Source organism: Lithobates pipiens, unplaced genomic scaffold (assembly GCF_037356315.1).
Source record: "Lithobates pipiens isolate NorthernLeopardFrog02 unplaced genomic scaffold, aLitPip1_a1.2 Scaffold_19, whole genome shotgun sequence".
Classification (NCBI taxonomy): domain Eukaryota; kingdom Metazoa; phylum Chordata; class Amphibia; order Anura; family Ranidae; genus Lithobates; species Lithobates pipiens.
In genome coordinates this window covers 595214753-595240240 of record NW_027507764.1, presented here as the reverse complement: position 1 = coordinate 595240240, position 25488 = coordinate 595214753, and the positions used below count along the sequence as shown (strand labels likewise).

The 25488-nt window shown below is 46.2% G+C and overlaps 1 protein-coding gene across 2 annotated transcripts in view; it reads left to right on the top strand.

Moving 5' to 3' along the window:
- Positions 1 to 1541: 1541 nt before the first annotated feature.
- The window catches only part of LOC143997816 (retinoic acid receptor responder protein 2-like), a 46168-nt gene continuing 22221 nt past the window's right edge, over positions 1542 to 25488 (top strand). Inside the window, exon 1 of one of the 2 annotated variants that reach the window (XM_077493631.1) lies at positions 1542 to 1950. In XM_077493631.1, the coding sequence (XP_077349757.1) occupies positions 1762 to 1950 (189 nt within the window). In that variant the 5' untranslated portion in view covers positions 1542 to 1761. The remainder of the gene's footprint in view (positions 1951 to 25488) is intronic. The other variant, XM_077493630.1, reaches the window with a different exon arrangement.

The following is a 25488-nucleotide window of genomic DNA, read 5'->3' as shown; positions in this document are numbered from 1 at the left end:
ATGATTCGGCCCCCTTGCGTTAATACTTTGTAGAGCCGCCTTTTGCTGCGATTACAGCTGCAAGTCGCTTGGGGTGTCTCTATCAGTTTTGCACATCGAGAGACTGAAATTCTTGCCCATTCTTCCTTGCAAAACAGCTGGAGCTCAGTGAGGTTGGATGGAGAGCGTTTGTGAACAGAAGTTTTCAGCTCTTTCCACAGATTCTCGATTGGATTCAGGTCTGGACTTTGACTTGGCCATTCTAACACCTGGATACGTTTATTTGTGAACCATTCCTTTGTAGATTTTGCTGTATGTTTGGGATCATTGTCTTGTTGGAAGATAAATCTCCGTTCCAGTTTCAGGTCTTTTGCAGACTCCAACAGGTTTTCATCCAGAATGGTCCTGTATTTGGCTGCATCCATCTTCCCCTCAATTTTAACCATCTTCCCTGTCCCTGCTGAAGAAAAGCAGGCCCAAACCATGATGCTGCCACCACCATGTGTGACAGTGGGGATGGTGTGTTGAGGGTGATGAGCTGTGTTGCTTTTACGCCAAACATATCGTTTTGCATTGTGGGCAAAAAGTTGGATTTTGGTTTCATGTGACCAGAGCACCTTCTTCCACATGTTTGGTGTGTCTCCCAGGTGGCTTGTGGCAAACTTTAGACCAGACTTTTTATGGATATCTTTGAGAAATGGCTTTCTTCTTGCCACTCTTCCATAAAGGGCAGATTTGTGCAGTGTACGACTGATTGTTGTCCTATGGACAGACTCTCCCACCTCAGCTGTAGTTCTCTGCAGTTCATCCAGAGTGATCATGGGCCTCTTGGCTGCATCTCTGATCAGTCTTCTCCTTGTCTGAGCTGAAAGTTTAGAGGGACGGCCAGGTCTTGGTAGATTTGCAGTGGTCTGATACTCCTTCCATTTCAAAATGATGGCTTGCACAGTGCTCCTTGGGATGTTTAAAGCTTGGGAAATCTTTTTGTATCCAAATCAGGCTTTAAACTTCTCCACAACAGTATTACGGGCCTGCCTGGTGTGTTCCTTGGTCTTCATGATGCTCTCTGCGCTTTCAACAGAACCCTGAGACTATCACAGAGCAGGTGCATTTATACAGAGACTTGATTACACACAGGTGGATTCTATTTATCACCATCAGTCATTTAGGACAACATTGGATCATTCAGAGATCCTCGCTGAACTTCTGGAGTGAGTTTGCTGCACTGAAAGTAAAGGGGGTCGAATAATTTTGCACGCACCACTTTTCAGTTTTTTATTTGCTAAAAAAGTTTAAATTATCCAATAGATTTCATTCCACTTCACAATTGTGTCCCACTTGTTGGTGATTCTTCACAAAAAATAAAAATTTTATATCTTTATGTTTGAAGCCTGAAATGTGGCAAAAGGTTGAAAAGTTCAAGGGGGCCGAATACTTTCGCAAGGCACTGTAAATGAAGGGATGGCGGCACATCACCGGCCACATTCTATTTTGTTACTCTCTATCATTATTATTATCCTCCATCTCTCTCGGGTCCTCCATCCGCCGTCCTCTCTGCTCAGATTTCACCTGTCAATCATCAGTCAGTCCTCGGTGACGGATTCGTCGTGTCGGCACTCGTCGGCATTCCTGAATCAATATTGTGGACAGACGTTCCTCCCGGGATCCTCCCCAGCTCTCAGCACATGGAAAGTTCTGGATTTGGTGCGTTTTTGTGGTTCTGAGTGAGATTCTCCAATCCTCCGTCCTCCACACACAGATCTGTCCCCTCAGAGGACCGCCATGGCGCCGTCCGCCATCTCCTGGGGCATTCTCTCCACTCTGCTGGTCCTGAGTGTCCGGGGAGACGTCCCGGAGGAAATGTCCAACCTCCAGAGCAAGGCGGTGCAGCTGGTGATGGAGAACCTTCATAAGAAGAATAATATCAGGAACGGGTTCAGGATGACCTCCGTACTGCAAGAGAGCGAGCAGGTAAGAAATCATCATTATTTCTGTTTACACTTCAAAATATTTGTAAGATTTCATGGCTGTCCCATCATTGCCTGCCCTGTGACCCCATGTCCCATCATCGCCTGTCCTGTGACCTCCAGTCCCATCATCGCCTGTCCTGTGACCCCAAGTCCCATCATCGCCTGTCCTGTGACCCCATGTCCCATCATCGCCTGTCCTGTGACCCCAAGTCCCATCATCGCCTGTCCTGTGACCTCATGTCCCATCATCGCCTGTCCTGTGACCCCAAGTCCCATCATCGCCTGTCCTGTGACCTCCAGTCCCATCATCGCCTGTCCTGTGACCCCATGTCCCATCATCGCCTGTCCTGTGACCCCAAGTCCCATCATCGCCTGCCCTGTGACCCCATGTGCCATCATTGCCTGTCCTGTGACCTCCAGTCCCATCATCGCCTGTCCTGTGACCCCATGTCCCATCATCGCCCGTTCTGTGACCCCCAGTCCCATCATCGCCTGTCCTGTGACCTCCAGTCCCATCATCGCCTGTCCTGTGACCCCCATGTCCCATCATCGCCTGTCCTGTGACCCCCAGTCCCATCATCGCCTGCCCTGTGACCCCATGTCCCATCATCGCCTGTCCTGTGACCCCATGTCCCATCATCGCCTGTCCTGTGACCCCATGTCCCATCATCGCCTGTCCTGTGACCCCATGTCCCATCATCGCCTGTCCTGTGACCCCCAGTCCCATCATCGCCTGTCCTGTGACCCCCAGTCCCATCATCACCTGTCCCGTGACCCCATGTCCCATCATCGCCTGTCCCGTGACCCCATGTCCCATCATCGCCTGTCCTGTGACCCCCAGTCCCATCATCGCCTGTCCTGTGACCCCCAGTCCCATCATCGCCTGCCCTGTGACCCCCAGTCCCATCATCGCCTGTCCCGTGACCCCCAGTCCCATCATCGCCTGTCCCGTGACCCCCAGTCCCATCGTCGCCTGTCCTATGACCCCAAGTCCAATAATTTCCTGTCCTGTGACCCCCAGTCCCATCATCGCCTGTCCTGTGACCCCCAGTCCCATCATCGCCTGTCCTGTGACCCCATGTCCCATCATCGCCTGTCCTATGACCCCAAGTCCAATAATTTCCTGTCCTGTGAACCCCAGTCCCATCATTGCCTGTCCTGTGACCCCCAGTCCCATCATCGCCTGTCCTGTGACCCCCAGTCCCATAATTTCCTGTTCTGTGACCCCCAGTCTCCTCATTTCCTGTCCTGTAACCCCAGTCCCATAATTTCCTCTTCTGTGACCCCCAGTCTCCTCATTTCCTGTCCTGTGACCCCCAGTCCTATCATGGCCTGTCCTGTGACCCCCAGTCCGATCATTGCCTGTCCTGTGACCCCTAGTCCCATCATTGCCGGTCCTGTGACCCCCAGTCCCATCATCGCATGTCCTGTTACCCCCAGTCCTATCATTTCCTGTCCTGTGACCCCCAGTCCTCTCATTGCCTGAGGAGTCTTACATTATTCATTGTGTCTGGAGTCTCTCACCTGGAGCGACGATTTTCGTTTGCTGTCTATTTCTGTGACCCCCAGTTATCTAATTTCCTGCCCTGTGACCCCCAGTGCCCTCATTTCCTGCCCTGTGAACCCCAGTCCTGCTATTTCCTGTCCTGCTGACCCTACGGTTGCCACTTCATCCCTTTAAAACCAAACACATACAATTCGTTGCAAAAGTATTCAACCCCCTTGCCATTTTTCGTGTTTTGTTGCCTCACAACCTGGAATTAATATGGATTGTTGGAGGATTTTCATCATTTAATTTACAGAACACGCCCACAACTTTGAAGATTTTTTTTCTTTTATTGTGAAGCAAACAACAAATAGGACAAAATAACAGAAAGTCAATGTGAAAAACTATTCACCCCCCTAAAGTCAATACTTTGTAGAGCCGCCTTTTGCGGCTATCAAAGCTCCAAGTCGCTTTGGATAAGTCTCTGAGTCTTCCCACATCTCACCACTGGGATATTTGCCCCATTCCTCCTCCTTGTAAAACTGCTCCAGCTCCTTCAAGTTGGATGGTTTTGCACTTGTGAACAGCAATCTTTAAGTCTGACCACAGATTTTCTATTGGATTGAGGTCTGGGCTTTGACTAGACCATTCCAACACATTTACATGTTTCCCCTTAAACCACTCAACTTTTGCTTTAGCAGTGTGTTTGGGGTCATTGTCCTGCTGGAAGGTGAACCTCCGTCCTCACCTCAAATCACACACAGAGTGCTACAGGTTTTGCTCAAGAATATCCCTGTATTTATCACCATCCATCTTTCCCTCAACTCCGACCAGTTTCCCAGTCCTGACTGCTGAAAAACATCCCTCAGCATGATGCTGCCACCACCATGTTCTTTGTTGGGTTTGCGCCAGACATAGTGTTTTCTTTGATGGCCAAAATTTTCAATTTTAGTCTCATCAGACCAGATCACCTTCCTCCATACATCAGAGCAGATCACCTTTCTCCATACATCAGACCAGATCACCTTCCTCCATACATCAGACCAGATCACCTTCCTCCATACATCAGAGCAGATCACCTTCCTCCATACATCAGACCAGATCACCTTCCTCCATACATCAGACCAGATCACCTTCCTCCGTACATCAGACCAGATCACCTTCCTCCATACATCAGACCAGATCACCTTCCTCCATACATCAGACCAGATCACCTTCCTCCATACATCAGACCAGATCACCTTCCTCCATACATCAGAGCAGATCACCTTTCTCCATACATCAGACCAGATCACCTTCCTCCATACATCAGACCAGATCACCTTCCTCCATACATCAGACCAGATCACCTTCCTCCATACATCAGAGCAGAGCACCTTCCTCCATACATCAGACCAGAGCACCTTCCTCCATACATCAGACCAGATCACCTTCCTCCATACATCAGACCAGATCACCTTCCTCCATACATCAGACCAGATCACCTTCCTCCATACATCAGAGCAGATCACCTTCCTCCATACATCAGACCAGAGCACCTTCCTCCATACATCAGACCAGATCACCTTCCCCCATACATCAGAGCAGATCACCTTCCTCCGTACATCAGACCAGATCACCTTCCTCCATACATCAGACCAGATCACCTTCCCCCATACATCAGACCAGATCACCTTCCTCCATACATCAGACCAGAGCACCTTCCTCCATACATCAGACCAGATCACCTTCCTCCATACATCAGAGCAGAGCACCTTCCTCCATACATCAGACCAGATCACCTTCCTCCATACATCAGAGCAGATCACCTTCCTCCATACATCAGAGCAGATCACCTTCCTCCATACATCAGAGCAGATCACCTTCCTCCGTACATCAGAGCAGATCACCTTCCTCCATACATCAGACCAGATCACCTTCCTCCATACATCAGACCAGATCACCTTCCTCCGTACATCAGACCAGATCACCTTCCTCCATACATCAGACCAGATCACCTTCCTCCATACATCAGAGCAGATCACCTTCCTCCATACATCAGAGCAGATCACCTTCCTCCATACATCAGAGCAGATCACCTTCCTCCATACATCAGACCAGATCACCTTCCTCCGTACATCAGACCAGATCACCTTCCTCCATACATCAGACCAGATCACCTTCCTCCATACATCAGAGCAGATCACCTTCCTCCATACATCAGAGCAGATCACCTTCCTCCATACATCAGAGCAGATCACCTTCCTCCATACATCAGAGCAGATCACCTTCCTCCGTACATCAGAGCAGATCACCTTCCTCCATACATCAGACCAGATCACCTTCCTCCATACATCAGACCAGATCACCTTCCTCCGTACATCAGACCAGATCACCTTCCTCCATACATCAGACCAGATCACCTTCCTCCATACATCAGAGCAGAGCACCTTCCTCCATACATCAGACCAGATCACCTTCCTCCATACATCAGAGCAGATCACCTTCCTCCATACATCAGAGCAGATCACCTTCCTCCATACATCAGAGCAGATCACCTTCCTCCGTACATCAGAGCAGATCACCTTCCTCCATACATCAGACCAGATCACCTTCCTCCATACATCAGACCAGATCACCTTCCTCCGTACATCAGACCAGATCACCTTCCTCCATACATCAGACCAGATCACCTTCCTCCATACATCAGAGCAGATCACCTTCCTCCATACATCAGAGCAGATCACCTTCCTCCATACATCAGAGCAGATCACCTTCCTCCATACATCGGAGCAGATCACCTTCCTCCATATAACAGAGCAGATCACCTTCCTCCATACATCAGAGCAGATCACCTTCCTCCATACATCAGACCAGATCACCTTCCTCCATACATCGGAGCAGATCACCTTCCTCCATACATCAGAGCAGATCACCTTCCTCCATACATCAGAGCAGATCACCTTCCTCCGTACATCAGAGCAGATCACCTTCCTCCATACATCAGAGCAGATCACCTTCCTCCGTACATCAGACCAGATCACCTTCCTCCATACATCAGACCAGATCACCTTCCTCCGTACATCAGAGCAGATCACCTTCCTCCATACATCAGACCAGATCACCTTCCTCCATACATCAGACCAGATCACCTTCCTCCATACGTCAGAGCAGATCACCTTCCTCCATACATCAGAGCAGATCACCTTCCTCCATACATCAGAGCAGATCACCTTCCTCCGTACATCAGAGCAGATCACCTTCCTCCATACATCAGAGCAGATCACCTTCCTCCATACATCAGAGCAGATCACCTTCCTCCGTACATCAGAGCAGATCACCTTCCTCCATACATCAGACCAGATCACCTTCCTCCATACATCAGACCAGATCACCTTCCTCCATACATCAGACCAGATCACCTTCCTCCATACGTCAGAGCAGATCACCTTCCTCCATACATCAGACCATATCACCTTCCTCCATACATCAGACCAGATCACCTTCCTCCATACATCAGACCAGATCACCTTCCTCCATACATCAGAGCAGATCACCTTCCTCCATACATCAGACCAGATCACCTTCCTCCATACATCAGACCAGAGCACCTTCCTCCATACATCAGACCAGAGCACCTTCCTCCATACATCAGACCAGAGCACCTTCCTCCATACATCAGACCAGATCACCTTCCTCCATACATCAGACCAGATCACCTTCCTCCATACATCAGAGCAGATCACCTTCCTCCATACATCAGACCAGAGCACCTTCCTCCATACATCAGACCAGATCACCTTCCTCCATACATCAGAGCAGATCACCTTCCTCCGTACATCAGACCAGATCACATTCCTCCATACATCAGAGCAGATCACCTTCCTCCATACATCAGACCAGATCACCTTCCTCCATACATCAGACCAGAGCACCTTCCTCCATACATCAGACCAGAGCACCTTCCTCCATACATCAGACCAGATCGCCTTCCTCCATACATCAGACCAGATCACCTTCCTCCATACATCAGACCAGATCACCTTCCTCCATACATCAGACCAGATCACCTTCCTCCATACATCAGAGCAGAGCACCTTCCTCCATACATCAGACCAGATCACCTTCCTCCATACATCAGAGCAGATCACCTTCCTCCATACATCAGAGCAGATCACCTTCCTCCATACATCAGAGCAGATCACCTTCCTCCGTACATCAGAGCAGATCACCTTCCTCCATACATCAGACCAGATCACCTTCCTCCATACATCAGAGCAGATCACCTTCCTCCGTACATCAGACCAGATCACCTTCCTCCATACATCAGACCAGATCACCTTCCTCCATACATCAGAGCAGATCACCTTCCTCCATACATCAGAGCAGATCACCTTCCTCCATACATCAGAGCAGATCACCTTCCTCCATACATCAGACCAGATCACCTTCCTCCATACATCGGAGCAGATCACCTTCCTCCATACATCGGAGCAGATCACCTTCCTCCATACATCAGAGCAGATCACCTTCCTCCATACATCAGACCGGATCACCTTCCTCCATACATCAGACCAGAGCACCTTCCTCCATACATCAGACCAGATCACCTTCCTCCATACATCAGACCAGATCACCTTCCTCCATACATCAGACCAGATCACCTTCCTCCATACATCAGAGCAGATCACCTTCCTCCGTACATCAGACCAGATCACATTCCTCCATACATCAGAGCAGATCACCTTCCTCCGTACATCAGACCAGATCACATTCCTCCATACATCAGAGCAGATCACCTTCCTCCATACATCAGAGCAGATCACCTTCCTCCATACATCAGAGCAGATCACATTCCTCCGTACATCAGACCAGATCACATTCCTCCATACATCAGAGCAGATCACCTTCCTCCATACATCAGACCAGATCACCTTCCTCCGTACATCAGAGCAGATCACCTTCCTCCGTACATCAGACCAGATCACCTTCCTCCATACATCAGACCAGATCACCTTCCTCCGTACATCAGAGCAGATCACCTTCCTCCATACATCAGACCAGATCACCTTCCTCCATACATCAGACCAGATCACCTTCCTCCATACGTCAGAGCAGATCACCTTCCTCCATACATCAGAGCAGATCACCTTCCTCCATACATCAGAGCAGATCACCTTCCTCCGTACATCAGAGCAGATCACCTTCCTCCATACATCAGAGCAGATCACCTTCCTCCATACATCAGACCAGATCACCTTCCTCCATACATCAGAGCAGATCACCTTCCTCCGTACATCAGAGCAGATCACCTTCCTCCATACATCAGACCAGATCACCTTCCTCCATACATCAGAGCAGATCACCTTCCTCCGTACATCAGAGCAGATCACCTTCCTCCATACATCAGACCAGATCACCTTCCTCCATACATCAGACCAGATCACCTTCCTCCATACATCAGAGCAGATCACCTTCCTCCATACATCAGAGCAGATCACCTTCCTCCATACATCAGACCAGATCACCTTCCTCCATACATCAGAGCAGATCACCTTCCTCCATACATCAGAGCAGATCACCTTCCTCCATACATCAGACCAGAGCACCTTCCTCCATACATCAGACCAGATCACCTTCCCCCATACATCAGACCAGATCACCTTCCTCCATACATCAGACCAGATCACCTTCCTCCATACATCAGAGCAGAGCACCTTCCTCCATACATCAGACCAGATCACCTTCCTCCATACATCAGAGCAGATCACCTTCCTCCATACATCAGAGCAGATCACCTTCCTCCATACATCAGAGCAGATCACCTTCCTCCGTACATCAGAGCAGATCACCTTCCTCCATACATCAGACCAGATCACCTTCCTCCATACATCAGAGCAGATCACCTTCCTCCATACATCAGACCAGATCACCTTCCTCCATACATCAGAGCAGATCACCTTCCTCCATACATCAGAGCAGATCACCTTCCTCCATACATCAGAGCAGATCACCTTCCTCCATACATCAGACCAGATCACCTTCCTCCATACATCGGAGCAGATCACCTTCCTCCATACATCAGAGCAGATCACCTTCCTCCATACATCAGAGCAGATCACCTTCCTCCATACATCAGACCGGATCACCTTCCTCCATACATCAGACCAGAGCACCTTCCTCCATACATCAGACCAGATCACCTTCCTCCATACATCAGACCAGATCACCTTCCTCCATACATCAGACCAGATCACCTTCCTCCATACATCAGAGCAGATCACCTTCCTCCGTACATCAGACCAGATCACATTCCTCCATACATCAGAGCAGATCACCTTCCTCCGTACATCAGACCAGATCACATTCCTCCATACATCAGAGCAGATCACCTTCCTCCATACATCAGAGCAGATCACCTTCCTCCATACATCAGAGCAGATCACCTTCCTCCGTACATCAGACCAGATCACATTCCTCTATACATCAGAGCAGATCACCTTCCTCCATACATCAGACCAGATCACCTTCCTCCGTACATCAGAGCAGATCACCTTCCTCCATACATCAGAGCAGATCACCTTCCTCCGTACATCAGAGCAGATCACCTTCCTCCATACATCAGACCAGATCACCTTCCTCCATACATCAGACCAGATCACCTTCCTCCATAGGTCAGAGCAGATCACCTTCCTCCATACATCAGAGCAGATCACCTTCCTCCATACATCACACCAGATCACCTTCCTCCATACATCAGACCAGATCACATTCCTCCATACATCAGAGCAGATCACCTTCCTCCGTACATCAGACCAGATCACATTCCTCCATACATCAGAGCAGATCACCTTCCTCCATACATCAGAGCAGATCACCTTCCTCCATACATCAGAGCAGATCACATTCCTCCGTACATCAGACCAGATCACATTCCTCCATACATCAGAGCAGATCACCTTCCTCCATACATCAGACCAGATCACCTTCCTCCGTACATCAGAGCAGATCACCTTCCTCCGTACATCAGACAAGATCACCTTCCTCCATACATCAGACCAGATCACCTTCCTCCGTACATCAGAGCAGATCACCTTCCTCCATACATCAGACCAGATCACCTTCCTCCATACATCAGACCAGATCACCTTCCTCCATACGTCAGAGCAGATCACCTTCCTCCATACATCAGAGCAGATCACCTTCCTCCATACATCAGAGCAGATCACCTTCCTCCGTACATCAGAGCAGATCACCTTCCTCCATACATCAGAGCAGATCACCTTCCTCCATACATCAGACCAGATCACCTTCCTCCATACATCAGAGCAGATCACCTTCCTCCGTACATCAGAGCAGATCACCTTCCTCCATACATCAGACCAGATCACCTTCCTCCATACATCAGAGCAGATCACCTTCCTCCGTACATCAGAGCAGATCACCTTCCTCCGTACATCAGAGCAGATCACCTTCCTCCATACATCAGAGCAGATCACCTTCCTCCATACATCAGAGCAGATCACCTTCCTCCATACATCAGACCAGGGCACCTTCCTCCATACATCAGACCAGATCACCTTCCCCCATACATCAGAGCAGATCACCTTCCTCCATACATCAGAGCAGATCACCTTCCTCCATACATCAGACCAGATCACCTTCCTCCATACATCAGAGCAGAGCACCTTCCTCCATACATCAGACCGGATCACCTTCCTCCATACATCAGACCAGATCACCTTCCTCCATACATCAGACCAGATCACCTTCCTCCATACATCAGACCAGATCACCTTCCTCCATACATCAGAGCAGATCACCTTCCTCCGTACATCAGACCAGATCACATTCCTCCATACATCAGAGCAGATCACCTTCCTCCGTACATCAGACCAGATCACATTCCTCCATACATCAGAGCAGATCACCTTCCTCCATACATCAGAGCAGATCACCTTCCTCCATACATCAGAGCAGATCACCTTCCTCCGTACATCAGACCAGATCACATTCCTCCATACATCAGAGCAGATCACCTTCCTCCATACATCAGACCAGATCACCTTCCTCCATACATCGGAGCAGATCACCTTCCTCCATACATCAGAGCAGATCACCTTCCTCCATACATCAGAGCAGATCACCTTCCTCCATACATCAGACCGGATCACCTTCCTCCATACATCAGACCAGAGCACCTTCCTCCATACATCAGACCAGATCACCTTCCTCCATACATCAGACCAGATCACCTTCCTCCATACATCAGACCAGATCACCTTCCTCCATACATCAGAGCAGATCACCTTCCTCCGTACATCAGACCAGATCACATTCCTCCATACATCAGAGCAGATCACCTTCCTCCGTACATCAGACCAGATCACATTCCTCCATACATCAGAGCAGATCACCTTCCTCCATACATCAGAGCAGATCACCTTCCTCCATACATCAGAGCAGATCACCTTCCTCCATACATCAGAGCAGATCACCTTCCTCCGTACATCAGACCAGATCACATTCCTCTATACATCAGAGCAGATCACCTTCCTCCATACATTAGACCAGATCACCTTCCTCCGTACATCAGAGCAGATCACCTTCCTCCATACATCAGAGCAGATCACCTTCCTCCGTACATCAGACCAGATCACCTTCCTCCATACATCAGACCAGATCACCTTCCTCCGTACATCAGAGCAGATCACCTTCCTCCATACATCAGACCAGATCACCTTCCTCCATACATCAGACCAGATCACCTTCCTCCATAGGTCAGAGCAGATCACCTTCCTCCATACATCAGAGCAGATCACCTTCCTCCATACATCACACCAGATCACCTTCCTCCATACATCACACCAGATCACCTTCCTCCATACATCAGAGCAGATCACCTTCCTCCATACATCAGAGCAGAGCACCTTCCTCCATACATCAGACCAGATCACATTCCTCTATACATCAGAGCAGATCACCTTCCTCCATACATCAGACCAGATCACCTTCCTCCGTACATCAGAGCAGATCACCTTCCTCCATACATCAGAGCAGATCACCTTCCTCCGTACATCAGACCAGATCACCTTCCTCCATACATCAGACCAGATCACCTTCCTCCGTACATCAGAGCAGATCACCTTCCTCCATACATCAGACCAGATCACCTTCCTCCATACATCAGACCAGATCACCTTCCTCCATAGGTCAGAGCAGATCACCTTCCTCCATACATCAGAGCAGATCACCTTCCTCCATACATCACACCAGATCACCTTCCTCCATACATCACACCAGATCACCTTCCTCCATACATCAGAGCAGATCACCTTCCTCCATACATCAGACCAGATCACCTTCCTCCGTACATCAGAGCAGATCACCTTCCTCCATACATCAGAGCAGATCACCTTCCTCCGTACATCAGACCAGATCACCTTCCTCCATACATCAGACCAGATCACCTTCCTCCGTACATCAGAGCAGATCACCTTCCTCCATACATCAGACCAGATCACCTTCCTCCATACATCAGACCAGATCACCTTCCTCCATACGTCAGAGCAGATCACCTTCCTTCATACATCAGAGCAGATCACCTTCCTCCATACATCACACCAAATCACCTTCCTCCATACATCACACCAGATCACCTTCCTCCATACATCAGAGCAGATCACCTTCCTCCATACATCAGAGCAGATCGCCTTCCTCCATACATCAGACCAGATCACCTTCCTCCATACATCAGACCAGATCACCTTCCTCCATACATCAGACCAGATCACCTTCCTCCATACATCAGACCAGATCACCTTCCTCCATACATCAGAGCAGATCACCTTCCTCCATACATCAGACCGGATCACCTTCCTCCATACATCAGAGCAGATCACCTTCCTCCATACATCAGAGCAGATCACCTTCCTCCATACATTTTGGGAGTCTCCCACATTCCTTTTCCCAAACTCAAATCGCGCCATTTTGTTTTTTGGTGAAAGTAATATTTTTCTTCTGGCCACTCTGCCATAAAGCCCAACTCTATGGAGCGTACGGCTTATTGTCCTCCTATGTACAGATACTCCAGTCTCTGCTGTGGAACTCTGCAGCTCCTCCAGGGTCACCTTAGGTCTCTGTGCTCCTCTCTGATTAATGCCCTCCTTGCCTGCTCCATGAGTTTTGGTGTGCCGCCGTCTCTTGGCATGTTTGCGGTTGTGCCATGTTCTTTCCATTTGGTTATGATAGATGTGATGGAGCTCCTAGAGATCATCAAAGATTTGGGGATTTTTTTTTATAACCCGACCCTGACTTGTACTTCTCACCAACATTGTCCTCTTACTTGTCTGGAGAGTTCCTTGGTCTTCATGGCAGTGTTCGGTTAGTGGTGCCTCTTGCTTAGGTGTTGCCGCCTCTGGGGCCTTTCACAAAGGTGTGTCCATGTAATGGCAGGTCATGTGACACTTGGATTGCACACAGGTGACATCATTTCACAAATTATGTGACTTCTGAAGGTAATTGGTGGCACCAGAGCTTTTTATGGACTTCATAACAAAGGGGGGTGAATACATCCGTACATGACAATTATCAGTTTTATATTTCTGAAAAATAGTTTTATGTTTATATTTTCATAATTTTACTTCACCGACTTAGGCTTTTGTGTTTTGATCATCACATAGAATTCAGATTAAAAAAAAACATTCAACTAAAGGCTGTAAAATAGGTAAAAATCCAAGGGGGGGGGGGGGTGAATACTTTTGCAAGGCACTGTAAATAATTACTCAGGTTCTGTGGCTGATTTAGGTGGTCATTAAACTCACTTGGTGCCTCATCTGCATTGAATTAGTCTCAGACCCTGTGTAATTAATATGTATTTAGTTTTAAAGGGGTAAGGTGGCAACCCTAGGTGACTCCCACTCCCCTCATTTCCTTTGCTGTGACCCCCAGTCCCCTCATTTCCTGTCCCAGTGACCCCTTGCTACCTTAATTCCTGCCCCGGTGACCCTGTTTCCCTATATAATTGTCCTGGTGATCCCTCCTACCTAATTTCCGGCCCTGGTGACCTCCTGTTTCCCTGTTTCGTTGTCCTGGTGACCCCCTGTTTCCCTGTTTCTTTGTCCTGGTGACCCCCTGTTTCCTAATTTCCTGTCCTGGTGACCGATATTCCCTTTATTTCCTGTCCTGAAGACTTTTTGTCTTCACACGTCCTATCCTGGTGACTCCACCAATTTCCCATCTTAATGACACCCACTACTTTAATTTTCTTTTCATGGTGACCCCTATTACCTTCATTTCCTGTCCTGGTGACTTCTGTTCCCATCATTTCCTTTCCGGGCGATCCTCATTTACTTATTTCCTACATAAGTGACCGCCCTCCCCTCATTTCCTCTCCCGGAGATCCTCAATCACTCCACTGTCCTTCATGGTGTACCTCATTCCTATGTCTCAGTCCTCATTTTCTATGCTGGGAACCCCCACTCACTTATTTCCTGCCCAGGTGTCTCCTGGTCTCCTCATTTTTTATGTTCTGGTGACACCCTTTCCCCTAATTTCCTTTCATGGAGACCCCTACTCCTTTAATCTCTTGTCCTTAGGGTTAGTCCTTTTTTTCTTGCCCTGGTGACCCGCATTCACTCACTTTTTGTTCAGGTGACCCCGGGTTCCCTCATTTCCTGTCTTGGAGATCTTCTTATTTCTTGTTAAAGCTCCCCCAGTCTCTTTACTTTCTAAAAAAACAAAACTCTGGTTGATGTTTGTTCTTTACCATGATCAACAGGAGTGTGTCACCAGTGAAGCCAACTCACAGGTCAGGAAGGGTCACAGGTCACCGGTGAAGGCAGCTCACAGGTCAGGAAGGGTCACAGGTCACCGGTGAAGGCAGCTCACAGGTCAGGAAGGGTCATAGATCACCGGTGAAGGCAGTTCACAGGTCAGGAAGGGTCACAGGTCACCAGTGAAGCCAACTCACAGGTCAGGAAGGGTCACAGGTCACCGGTGAAGGCAGCTCACAGGTCAGGGAGGGTCACAGGTCACCGGTGAAGGCAGTTCACAGGTCAGGAAGGGTCACAGGTCACCAGTGAAGGCAGCTCAGGGGTCAGAGAAAGTCACAGGTCACCAGTGAAGACAGCACATGGGTCACAGGTCAACAGTGAAGGCAGCTCAAAGGTCAGGGAGGGTTACAGGTCAATGGTGAAGGCAGCTCATGGGTCAGAGTGGGTCACAGGTCACCAGTGAAGGCAACTTACAGGTCAGGGAGGGTCACAGGTCACCAGTGAAGGCAGCTCACAGGTCAGGGAGGGTCACAGGTCACCGGTGAAGGCAGCTCACAGGTCAGGAAGGGTCACAGGTCACCGATGAAGGCAGCTCACAGGTCAGGAAGGGTCACAGGTCACCGATGAAGGCAGCTCACAGGTCAGGAAGGGTCACAGATCACTGGTGAAGGCAGCTCACAGGTCAGGAAGGGTCACAGGTCACCGGTGAAGGCAGTTCACAGGTCAGGAAGGGTCACAGGTCACCGGTGAAGGCAGTTCACAGATCAGGAAGGGTCACCGATGAAGGCAGCTCACAGATCAGGAAGGGTCACAGGTCACCAGTGAAGGCAGCTCACAGGTCAGGAAGGGTCACAGGTCACCAGTGAAGGCAGCTCAGGGGTCAGAGGAAGTCACAGGTCACCAGTGAAGACAGCACATGGGTCACAGGTCACCAGTGAAGGCAGCTCAAAGGTCAGGGAGGGTTACAGGTCAATGGTGAAGGCAGCTCATGGGTCAGAGTGGGTCACAGGTCACCAGTGAAGGCAGCTCATAGGTCACCGGTGAAGGCATATCACAAGTTAGGGTGGGTCACAGGTCACAAGTGAAGGCAACTTACAGGTCAGGGAGGGTCACAGGTCACCGGTGAAGGCAGCTCACAGGTCAGGAAGGGTCACAGGTCACCGGTGAAAGCAGCTCACGGGTCAGGAAGGGTCATAGATTCCCTGATGAAGTCACGTGACGATGACGAATACGCGTCGGAAAGAGAGAGAGAGACACTGGAAGTGACGCTGGAGCGCACCGTTCGTTTTATGTATATACCGCTGTATATGAGTGCTCTACAATGTGAGTACCTTGCTGCTAGTGTTTAATAAATTTGAATATATTAAACTACTACACTATGGATTATAATTCTTATGTTCTATGAGGTACATCCACCTGGAGATATCAGAGTTGGGGACGCTAGGAGATATATACCTTCATTGTGATAAGGCTGTAACCTTACAGCCGTGAGGTAAGGGCACATCCACTCACTTACTGGACGGAGGGAAGAAATTGATCGCCGCACCCCTGTGTTTGCATGATCCATGACAGCACCAACACCTGAGTTTGAAATATTGCTGAAGCTCATACCGGCAGAATTTGCACGTTTAGTCTAGTTTTATGGACTGTGAGTTTGATTTATTGAATCATCTATAACACCAGCACTTTATTTAATGTGTTTGCTGCTTGCAGTGTTTGCACAATGGAATGCACTGGATAGAATACCAGTTCATGTTTACTTGCTGCTATTTTTTCTTTGTGATATATTTGTGTGGTTTCATATTTTTGCACATTTTTCACTTGGCACTTTTTATTGCATTTTTGCACATTTATAGTGGCTGCTATCAGATATTGCTCATATGTATATTGGGTTTATTATATTATTATCCAGATACATTTTTGGGATCACTGATATATTATATATGAGGTACGCTATGCTCATTGTGGAGCATACATGCTAAGCCCAAGAGGTGACTTTTGACACTAAGCAAATTTTAGTTTTTATCCATTTATACACCCTTACCTCACTATTTCTGCTTATATTCTGAATATATAACTCTCCTGTTCACTTTATTTTCCTTCACCCTCCCTCTTCCTTCTCTTTAATCTCTGTATATACTGCGCGGCACTATCATTTACAACTAGATAGATCACCGGTGAAGGCAGCTCACAGGTCAGGAAGGGTCATAAATCACCAGTGAAGGCAGCTCACAAGTCAAGAAAGGTCACAGGTCACCGGTGAAGGCAGTTCACAGGTCAGGAAGGGTCACAGGTCACCGGTGAAGGCAGTTCCCAGGTCAGGAAGGGTCACAGGTCACCGGTGAAGGCAGTTCACAGGTCAGGAAGGGTCACAGGTCACCGGTGAAGGCAGTTCCCAGGTCAGGAAGGGTCACCTATGAAGGCAGCTCACAGGTCAGGAAGGGTCACAGGTCATCGGTGAAGGCAGTTCACAGGTCAGGAAGGGTCACCTATGAAGGCAGCTCACAGGTCAGGAAGGGTCACAGGTCACCGGTAAAGGAAGTTCACAGGTCAGGAAGGGTCACCTATGAAGGCAGCTCACAGGTCAGGAAGGGTCACAGGTCACCGGTGAAGGCAGTTCACAGGTCAGGAAGGGTCACAGGTCACCGATGAAGGCAGTTCACAGGTCAGGAAGGGTCATAAATCACCAGTGAAGGCAGCTCACAATTAAAGAAAGGTCACAGGTCACCGGTGAAGGCAGTTCACAGGTCAGGAAGGGTCACAGGTCACCGGTGAAGGCAGTTCACAGGTTAGGAAGGGTCACAGGTCACCGGTGAAGGCAGTTCCCAGGTCAGGAAGGGTCACCTATGAAGGCAGCTCACAGGTCAGGAAGGGTCACAGGTCACCGGTGAAGGCAGTTCACAGGTCAGGAAGGGTCACCTATGAAGGCAGCTCACAGGTCAGGAAGAGTCACAGGTCACCAGTGAAGGCAGCTCAAAGATCAGGGAGGGTCACAGGTCAATGGTGAAGGCAGCTCATGGGTCAGGGTGGGTCACAGGTCACCAGTGAAGGCAGCTCATAGGTCACCGGTGAAGGCATATCACAAGTTAGGGTGGGTCACAGGTCACAAGTGAAGGCAGCTCACAGGTCCAGGGACAATGGGGACGATTGCTCCTCACACATTATACATTTACTTTTTTTTATTGTAAAATCAATCCTCGGGGAAGGATGTCATATTGATTCTGCATTACTACACAGAGGGGTGGTGACAGGTTCTCTTTATGGCACTTGTCACCTAAGCTCACTTCACCCCTACACTGCCACCATCCGAGAGAAGAAATTAGAGAGGGGAACCAAAGGACAGGGTGGGGTCCAATAGAATGACCAGCCAACAACTACACTGCTGCGATCTGAAAAGAGGAAGGAGAAAGGGAGACCAAGGAACAAGGTGGGGATCTAATATTGGGGACCAACCAACCTCTATACTGCCGCTATCCTAAGAGAGTAGACAGAGAAGGGAACAAAATGACAGGGTGGGGTTCAATACAGGGGGCCAACCCAATCGTACGCTGACACCATCCTAAGGAAGATGAGGCACAGGGGGGGAAATTACAGGGTGGGGGTCAAATGCAGAGGGCCAACCTACTGCTAACATCCAAAGGGAGAAGAGACAAAGGGGGACCAAAAGACAGTGTGATGTCCAGTACAGGGGGCTAACTCACCCCCCTATACTGCAACCATCCTACAAGAGATGATAGAGAGGGGATCCAAAAGACAATGTAGGGGTCCAATACCACAGCCAACCAATATCTACACCGCTACAAACTGAAGAGAGAAAAAACAAAGGGAGGACCAAAGGGAGAAGAGAGAAAGGAAGACCAAATGACAAGGTGGGAGTCTAATACTAGAGACCAACAAACCCCTACACTGCCACCATCCCAAGGTTGAAGACATAGAGGAATACAAAATGACAGGGTGGGGTTCAAAACAGGGGCCAACCCAACCCTACACAGATGCCATCCAATAGAAGATGAGGCAGAGGGGGGTAAAATACAGGGTAGGGGACTAATACAGGGGAACAACCAACCAAAGAACATGGTGGGGTTCAATACAGGGGACCAACCCTTGTACTGCCACCATCCAAATGGAGAAGAGAGAAGGACCATACGACACGGGGGGTTTAATACGAGAAGGACAAGGTGGGGATCAATACAGTGAGGCCAACCCAACTGATGCCATCCAAAGGAAGATGAGGCAGAGGGGTGAAAAGTACAGAGTAGGGGGTCTAATACAGGGGAGGGTCCAACCCAACCATACACTGACAACATTTGAAGGGAGAAGAGAGAGAAAAGGAGCCAAAGGACATTATGAGGTCCACTATAGGGGGTCAACCTGCACCCAACACTGCTACCATCCCAAGATTGAAGACATAGAGGAATACAAAATGACAGGGTGGGGCTCAAAACAGGGGGCCAACCCAACCCTACACAGATGCCATCCAATAGAAGATGAGGCAGAGGGGGGTAAAATACAGGGTAGGGGACTAATACAGGGGAACAACCAACCAAAGAACATGGTCGGGTGCAATACAGGGGACCAACCCTTGTACTGCCACCATCCAAATGGAGAAGAGAGAAGGACCATACGACACGGTGGGGTTTAATACAAGAAGGACAAGGTGGGGATCAATACAGTGAGGCCAACCCAACCCTACACTGATGCCATCCAAAGGAAGATGAGGCAGAGGGGTGAAAAGTACAGAGTGGGGGGTCTAATACAGGGGAGGGTCCAACCCAACCATACACTGACAACATTTGAAGGGAGAAGAGAGAGAAGGGGACCAAAGGACATTGTGAGATCCACTATAGGGGGTCAACCTGCCCCTACACTGCCACCATCTGAGGGAGAAGACAGAGAGGGGCCAAATGACTGGGAGGGGTCCAATACAGGGGACCAACTCATCCCTACACTGACCTCCATTCAAACAGAGACCGGGGGGGGGGACCAGAGGACATGGCAGGGCCCCCACACTGCCTCCACCTGAAGAAAGAAGAGGCTGGGTTTAGACATCCTTAAAAAAACTGATTTTGTTCCAAGAAATGTGAAAATATCTCCCCTCGTCTGGAGGTTCAGGGGTTAATCACTTTGTGTTTTCCTGTCCATGGGCCTCGTCTTGTGTGGTGATCCCAGTAAAGGGTCCCTCAGGCACAATCCAGGAGCCTTCAACAAATGACACCATCAAACAGTCCGCCGGGAGCCATCTCCCAACATCTCCAGGTGTGACCACATATCTGAGGGATTACAGCGTATACCGAGAGGAGCAAAGGACTTCTGTTACTCCGTCCACTCCTGAATAAATCCTGAATAACAACAATAATAATAACAATAATAATGATACAAATAATTATAATAGTAATTTATTTTTTATAATTTCTATTGATTTTATGAGAAAATATTACAACACAGTAAATGAATGTCAAAAACAACTAAATACAGTCAGCGAAATACAAGCAAAATATAACCAAAGACACATGAAGCTTATACAGCATATAATATTAATAATAATAATGATTATAATGATAATAATAATAACAATAATAATAATAACAATAATACTAGTAATTATAATAGTAATATTTATTATTTTTAAATACAACCAACGACACATACACTAAGAATAATAATAGTATAATAACAATAATGAATAAAAACAATAATAATAATGGTAATAATTAAAATAATATTAATAATAACAATAATAATAATAATGATACAAATAATTATAATAGAAATATTTTTTTAAAAATAATTTTTATTGATTTTACGAGAAGACATTACAACACGGTAACTGCATGACAAAAACAATGAAGTACAGTTGGTGAAATACAAGCAAAATATAACCAAACACACATGCCACCTAGACAGCATATACTATTATTAATAATAATAATAATAATAATAATAATAATAATAATAATAATAAATAATAACAATAATAATAATAATGTTAATAATAACAATAATCATCATTATAATAACAATAATAATGATACAAATATTTATAATAGTAACATTTTTTTTTTTTATTCATTTTTATTGATTTTACAAGAAGACATTACAACACAGTAACTGCATGGCAAAAACAACGAAATACAGTCAGCAAAATACACGCAAAATATAACCAACGACACATGCAGCCTATACAGCATATTCTAATAATAATAATATTACAATAATAATAATGATAATAATATTAATAATAACAATAATAATAATAACGATACAAATAATTATAATAGTAATTTATTTTTTATAATTTCTATTGATTTTATGAGAAAATATTACAACACAGTAAATGCATGTCAAAAACAACTAAATACAGTCAGCGAAATACAAGCAAAATATAACCAAAGACACATGAAGCTTATACAGCATATAATATTAATAATAATAATGATTATAATGATAATAATAATAACAATAATACAAGTAATTATAATAGTAATATTTATTATTTTTAAATATAACCAATGACACATACACTAAGAATAATAATAGTATAATAACAATAATGAATAAAAACAATAATAATAACGGTAATAATTAAAATAATATTAATAATAACAATAATAATAATAATGATACAAATAATTATAATAAAAAAAAAATGTTTAAATAATTTTTATTGATTTTACGAGAAGACATTACAACACGGTAACTGCATGACACAAACAATGAAGTACAGTTGGTGAAATACAAGCAAAATATAACCAAACACACATGCCACTTAGACAGCATATACTATTATTATTATTAATAATAATAATAATAATAATAATGAATAATAACAATAATAATAATGTTAATAATAACAGTAATCATCATTATAATAACAATAATAATGATACAAATATTTATAATAGTAACATTTTTTTTAATTCATTTTTATTGATTTTACAAGAAGACATTACAACACAGTAACTGCATGACAAAAACAACTAAATACAGTCAGCAAAATACACGCAAAATATAACCAATGACAAATGCGGCCTATACAGCATATTCTAATAATAATAATATTACAATAATAATAATGATAATAATATTAATAATAACAATAATAATAATAATAACGATACAAATAATTATAATAGAATTTATTTATTTTTTTATAATTTTTATTGATTTTACAAGAAGTCATTACAACACGGTAACTGCATGACAAAAACAATGAAGTACAGTCGGTGAAATACAAGCAAAATATAGCACATGCCACCTAGACAGCATATACTATTAATAGTAATAATGAATATTAATAATGATAATAATAACAATAATAATGATACAAATATTTCTAATAGTAATTTTTTTTTTTATATAAATTTTTATTGATTTTACAAGATTTTACAAGAAGACATTACAACACAGTAACTGCATGACAAAAACAAGGAAATACAGGAGCAAAATATAATCAAAGACACATGTGGACTATACAGCATATACTAAGAATAATAATGATGAAGATGATGATAATAATGATATTAATAGTAATAATGATGATAATAATAATAAATATGATGATAATAATAATGTTTAATAATATGATAATAATAACAATAATAATAAACATTGATAAATAATTGCAGAAAAAAAAAGGAGTGGTCGATCGAGTCTGCCCATTTAAAAAAATAAAATAAAAAAATGGTATAGATCTATGTTTGTCCCAAGAATGTTTGAAGCCATTTACTGCTGAATAATAATAATAACAATAATAATGAGGATGATGATGATAATAAATATATTGTTCATCCTCTGGAATCCCGCTGACTGCTCATCCTTATCGGAGGTCTCCACCTGCTGTCCAGAATTGGTATTGCCCCGCAGGTTTCCCTTTCTTTTCTTGCAGCACAGGATGTCTTCTGGGGGGGGGATGTTGTTCTGGGGTACACCCACACAGGGGATTTGGAAGGCACATTAATGTCGATTTGGGATTTTCTTCAGTATTTTCATCTTTGTATCCATTACACATATTCTTTGTATGTTTACTGGTGAACTTCGAGTGTCTTCTCTATATGGCGGCGGCAGTGGCGATCTTTCAGCTCCTAGGAATATGCTCGATGGAATTGTACCAATAGCAGAGATTTATGGGATTTCCCCCTGAGGAAGCAGAGTTTTGTCCTGCGAAGCATTGGGGAGATTGTCAGGTCACCTAGAGCCCAGGTGACAGGTGCACACCATAGGGTTGGGGGTGCACCGCTAGGCTGTGGACCCTACGGCTGACGGCTGCAGACGGGGGACAGATCCCACTGGGGTAAGAGCGTAAGATTCCCCGGGGCGCGGAATCTAAGAGCCAGCTGGTGTTCACCAGAGCTTCGAGTGGTGAAGATGGTCTTGGCTGCAACTGGCTCCAGGTCGCGACCCCCAGGGTCCCCCAGCTCACACCCACAGTAGGGAACAGGAGGATAGGGATGGTGAGGAATAAAGCCAAGGTCGGGGCCACAAGCAGAACAGAATAGTCGGGTACACGCCAATAGGTCAGGGTCACAGGCAAGCAGGGATGGTCAGAACACGCCAAGGTCGGTAACGGAAATCAGTAGCAGAGCACACGACAGGAAACAGGAAGCTAATACACAAAGGAATACACAATGGTTGATCAGCCCTGAGCCCTGCAGTGCACAGGTTTATATAGGCTCCCTGATAGGGCCTGGGGTGGAGCCATGCTTAGAGGAGAGGTTATAAAAACCACCAGGTGGAAGTAGCTGGCTTCTTAGTCTGAAGACATGAGGGAAGGTAAGCAAACACAGGAAGATCACTGCATAACCATGACAGAGATGAAGAATGTTATGTGAGATTTCCCCCTGAGGAAGCAGAGTTTTGTCCTGGGAAGCATTGGGGAGATGAAGAATGTTATGTGAGATTTCCCCCTGAGGAAGCAGAGTTTTGTCCTGGGAAGCATTGGGGAGATGAATAATGTTATGTGAGATTTCCCCCTGAGGAAGCAGAGTTTTGTCCTGCGAAGCATTGGGGAGATGAAGAATGTTATGTGAGATCCCTCTTGGAACCACCAACAATTTACGGCCATAATATGCGATTGTGCGCAGAGTTGATGATGTCTGACGGTCACATTTTAATTCCTCACTTTTAGTGTTGTGATGTGAACAGTAACATTGATTTTTTTAATCTTTATATTCTGGTGAAGAACCTAAAAAGTCCTCCTGGTTTTCCTCGTTAGGGAATCGATTCTTTTTCATCGTCATTAATAGAGGATGTGGTACCAGTAAGACCATCGGACGCGGTGAGACTCACTGAGATCTCCTTCCCGTTCTTTTATTTATTTGTTCTTTCTATACAATGATGGACGATGTGATGTCATTGTCTGTTAGAACACAACTCTGTCATAAACTATTACCCACTATATTACCAAAAGTATTGGGACGCCTGCCTTTACACGCACGTGAACTTTAATGACCCCCCCCCCACTCTCAGTCCGGAGGGTTCAATATTGAGTTGGCCCTTTGCAGATATAACAGCTTCACCTCTTCTGGGAAGGCCGTCCACTTCACCTTTTTCTGCTGTAACCACTGGAGGGTCAACTTAGCTTTGTGCTTAGGGTCATTGTCATCAAAGGGCGTCCTCCCCCCCCCCCCCCCCCGATGTGCAGCTTTCCTGCAGAAGAATGCCAACTGTCTGCCAGTATTTTCTGATAACATGCTGCATTCATCCTGCCACCAGTTTTCACAAGATTTCCCATTGCTTTTACAGCTCCCACATCCCCAGAACATCAGCGAGCCACCACCATGCTTCACAGTTGGGATGGTATTCTTGTCGCTATAGGCCTTGTTGACCCCTCTCTAAACACAGCGCTTATTGTTGTGACCATAAACCTCTATTTTGGTTTTCGGGCACTCCAGGTCAGAAGCCGTGAGGCGTGTCAGGGTGTTGTTGGTAGGGATGCAGCACTACCGTTTATTTATTTTTTTACGAGTACAAATAAATTTCTTTAGTACTCGCCGATAACCAATTACAGATCCCTACCGCAACTCTTCTGTTTACACTTCAGTTCCCAGCAATGGTACAAAGCATCAAAACGTTATTTACAAATGAAATAAATATATATATATTTTTAATTTTGTGCTTTTTTTTCCAATGTGAAGCGTGTAACTATATATTAACCACTTGCCGCCCGCCCTATAGGCAATTGACGGTGGCAAAGTGGTTTCATAATCCTGACCGGACGTCATATGACGTCCTCAGGATTATGAGCCGCTGCGCGCCCCCGGGGGCGTGCATCGCGGCGATTGTTGTTGCGGGGTGTCAGTCT